The sequence below is a fragment of the Neophocaena asiaeorientalis genome, unplaced genomic scaffold (genome assembly GCF_003031525.2).
Source record: "Neophocaena asiaeorientalis asiaeorientalis breed wild unplaced genomic scaffold, Neophocaena_asiaeorientalis_V1.1 scaffold282, whole genome shotgun sequence".
NCBI classification, from domain to species: domain Eukaryota; kingdom Metazoa; phylum Chordata; class Mammalia; order Artiodactyla; family Phocoenidae; genus Neophocaena; species Neophocaena asiaeorientalis.
The window spans coordinates 98,913-102,901 of NW_020172595.1; the positions used below are offsets into that span (position 1 = coordinate 98,913).

A 3,989-nucleotide genomic window follows, 5' to 3' on the forward strand; every position below is an offset into this window, starting at 1 on the left:
AGGGGGGGATAGAACAGGAACTGGAATTGGGGACACACTGAGGGGCTGGTGGGATAGAGAAACAGGGCCAGGGGACCAGGCGGCGTTCTGGGGCCAAGGGAGAGGAGAGACTAAGGAAAAGCCTGGGAATGGGGCGAGGCGGGGAGGGAGTGGTCTGGTGGTCAGCTGGAGTCAAAGATCAAGGCCTGGCAGGGGAAACAGCCTAAAAGTCCAGAGGAGGTTTGAAAGAAGGAAACAACCCTCTTTCTCTGCCAGACGTGGAAAGTTGGTGGGCTCAAGGAGGGTAAGAGTGACGTCCTCTCCCCACAACCTTCCTTCCACAGCCCTATGCCGGCGGGACGCCGGGGGGAACGGGAGTAACCTCCACGCTTCCCCCGCCGCCCCAAGGCCCAGGGCTGGCCCTGCTGGAGCCGAGGCGCCCGCCCCATGACTATATGCCCATCGCGGTGCTGACCACCATCTGCTGCTTCTGGCCTACGGGCATCATTGCCATCTTCAAGGCAGTGCAGGTGCGTGGGGGGGTGGGAGAGGGGAGGGAATGGAGGCGGAGTATGGAGAGGAGGGCTCACTAGGTCTTCCTTAATTTCCATGGAGTGCTGGACGTTTGGGGGAGCACCTTAGAGGGAGACTGAGGCGTGCGGCCGAGGTAGCAGCTCTCTGATCTGCTCTCCCCCACCCTCCCCCGCAGGTGCGCACGGCCTTGGCCCGCGGAGACATGGTGTCAGCCGAGATCGCTTCACGAGAGGCCCGGAACTTCTCCTTCATCTCCCTGGCCGTGGGCATAGCAGCCATGGTGCTCTGTACCATCCTCACCGTAGTCATCATCATTGCTGCACAGCACCACGAGAACTATTGGGATCCGTAAGGACGCCTACAGCCCGGCCCGACTCTGCGCCCCTAGACCTCCCAAGCGCGTTTTGCCGTCAAGCCGCGGATCCAACGAGCGCCCTGCACACCCGCTTCTGGGGCCACCGGACTTGGTTACATCCTAAACTAGGCCTCTACAGAAACTCTCGCCTTGCGGGCACGCTCCGAATCCAGTTCCTCAGGAACCCCGCCAAAACCCACACTAACAGGGACGCCGCTTCCTGGGATTCCGGCCAAATGCCGGGCCCCTCAGTCGCTCCAGGCCGCCAACCCCTCTAAATACAGCGCCCCCGGCCGAACTCCCTCGGTCACTGCTCCCCAGCCTGGAAACTTGTCCCTAAAGCCCCGCCTCCTGTATAGGCTCCGCCCCGGCTCTGATAAAGCCCCGCCTCCAGGTCGGCAGGCTCCGCCTTCTTTTCTTCCCTGCGGGGTGATTCAGTCCGGTGATTGGGTTTGTGGCGCCAGGCCTCGCCCCCTTACTGACAGACTCCTCCCCTTTGCCCGGCGCGAGAGCCGAGCCCCAGGGTAGCCACGCCTCCACGCTCACTCCCATTTTTGCGAGTACTGTTCCGTTTCTCCTCCACCTCATCCCCGCCTCTTTTCTTGCTAATCCCGGAACCTCTGTCTACTTTTGATCTTTTTGGAATGAGATTTGGGAGGTTACCGGTTTCAGAACCTTCACCCTGGGATGAAGATTACGTCCCCGTTCTCTGTAAATACTCCCTTCCTCCTATCCCAACTCCTGGGCGGTCGGGCAGAAGGGAACCTAGGGTACAAACCTTCCAGTGTCCGGAGGGAGCCGGTCCCTCCCCGTCCCCTCGGTAGTCCTCACCTTGTTCTGATCTGTGTGTGAGTGTGTGTGTGAATTTCTGAAAGACAATATTAAATAGATTAAGTGGATTTATCACATGCAACTCCGAAGACTGCAGCCTTGCAAAGACCCTGCTTTTTTGGTTTCCCCTTTCACCTCCCCTCATCTCCCTTTCTGGGGGCATGGGCAAAGTGCGGGAAGAAAACTGACAGAGACAAAAGTGAGAGGAGACAGATTCCCAGGACACCAGAGAGACAAACACAAATATGGGGGGAAGGGGCCTCCCTGGGAATCCTACTGGGGAAGACCTTGAGATCCATCCTTGGTAGGGATTTCTTTACCCAGCACACCTTTTCCACTCCTTACCAGACTGGGCTTAAGGCTTTGGAGAGGAGGGAAGATTTACAAGCAGACCCAGGGATCTATCCCCAGAACTCCAGGAAGTCAGGAGGAAAGAAGGCAGACCATTCTGAAAAAGTTGGCCAGGGGTAGGGTGGCATGGGGCAGGGAAAAATGCCATCTGCCCACAGCTGTTCCGGCTTGCAGGCTGAAGGGTGGCAGACAACTTGGATTAGCCCTACTTGGTGTGTTGTACCAGTGTAGGGAAGGCAAAGGGAGCAAAGAGCTGTGGGAGTCGGGCTGCTATAACAAAAATACCATCACTGGATGGCTTATAAAGAACAGAAATTTACTGCAAGTCTGAGATCAGGGTGCCAGCACAGTCAGTGCAGGCCCTCTTCTGGGTTGTAGACCTCTCACTGTATCCTCACTTGGCCGAAAGGGCTAGGGAGCTGTTTGGGGTCTCTTTTATAAGAGCACTAATCCCACTCGTGAGGGCTCTACTCTCATGACCTAAGTACCTCCCAAAGGCCTCACCTCCTAATACCATTGTGTTGCACATTAGAATTTCAATATACGAATTGGGGGAGAGGGGAGGGCACACAAACATTCTGACCAAAGCTGAGTGCCAGGGAGGAAGTCCAGAGCCTCTCAAGTCTGCCTGGGGCTAGTTGCTCTCTCCTATCCTGAGATCAACCAGGAGACCTCTTGGGGAGGGGGAGGAGGCACAAGCGGTGGACTTGGTATCTTCAGTTGTACACCTGCAGGACAGGGTCCTATCTTGTATTCCATGCAGGATACTGCTGAGACATTGTCCGAGACAGCAGGTATGAACACTGAAGCTCATGAAGTTTATAATCTAGAAGGAAAGCCATGCACTGTGATAGGAGACATGGGATGAGGATGGGATGGAGTATGGAGATCATGGGTTCTCCTTTGGATGTTTCAGGTTTCATGTGCCTTCCGTACCCAATTTCGTGAAAAAAGAAGTGACATCTGCAGCTTGCACTTCCTCGCTACCTACTCACTTTTCCCCTGTTGAATAGGGTGCATTGTTGTCAGAAATGTCTTTCTTTCATACCCACTGCTTCTTAACCCTTTGAAATACGCTTCCATTCCCACCTCTACCGAAATTGTTCTTTCAAACAGTACGCAATGACCAAAAGTTACCAGGAGCCAAAATCAATGGCATTTTCACAGTACACTGCCTCTCTGAACCCTCCCATGTGCCCTAAGTATCTATATCTGGATTTCTTTTCCCTTCTCTGAGAATTTCCCTTGAAAAAATCTCATCCACTCCAAACTCGGATGTCATTTGTAACCAGATGCTTCTTTGCTACAGACTGAATGTGTTTTCCCAAAATTCATCTGTTGAAGCCTAATCTCCAATGTGATGATGGGGCATTTGGGAGATGATTAGGTCTTGAAGGTACGCCCTCATGGATGGTATTAGTGCCCTTATAAAAGAGACTCCAGAGAGCTCTCTTGCTCCTTCCACCATGTGAGGACATAGCTAGAAGAAGGCTGTCTATGAACCAGAAGGAGCTCTCACCAGACACTGAATCTGCCAACACCTTAATCTTGGAATTCCCAGCCTCCAGGACTGTGAGAAATTTATTTCTGTTGTTTATAAGACAGCCAGTTTATGGTATTCTGTTACAGCAGCCCAAGTTGACTAAGACATTCTGCAACCTATGTATTTATAGGCAGACATTCTTCTGGTGCTTGTGGAACACGGACAGTTGGACAATGCTGCTGGTTCTCTAAACTCAGCAGGTTCCAAACCAAACAGATGAAATGCTACTGAAAACCTGCTTCCCTACCTTTGTAGACAGCACCATTTCCTGGGCACCCTTATCTGGAAACGTGACGCCCCTTCCACCTCCTTCCTGCCTTTACTTTTGGTGAGCTGTTAAGCCCAGTCAATTCTGCCATCACGATGTCTTTTTTTTTTTTTTTTTTTTTTTCAAAT

General features: G+C 52.9%; 1 protein-coding gene across 1 annotated transcript in view; it reads left to right on the plus strand.

The window, feature by feature from the left end:
- Window positions 1-978, plus strand: part of PRRT1 (proline rich transmembrane protein 1) — a 2,943-nt gene extending 1,965 nt beyond the window's left edge. Inside the window, exons 3-4 of the mRNA XM_024738501.1 lie at window positions 324-509; window positions 689-978. Coding sequence (XP_024594269.1) covers window positions 324-509; window positions 689-865 — 363 coding nt within the window. The 3' untranslated portion in view covers window positions 866-978. The remainder of the gene's footprint in view (window positions 1-323; window positions 510-688) is intronic.
- The last annotated feature ends 3,011 nt before the right edge of the window (window positions 979-3,989 follow it).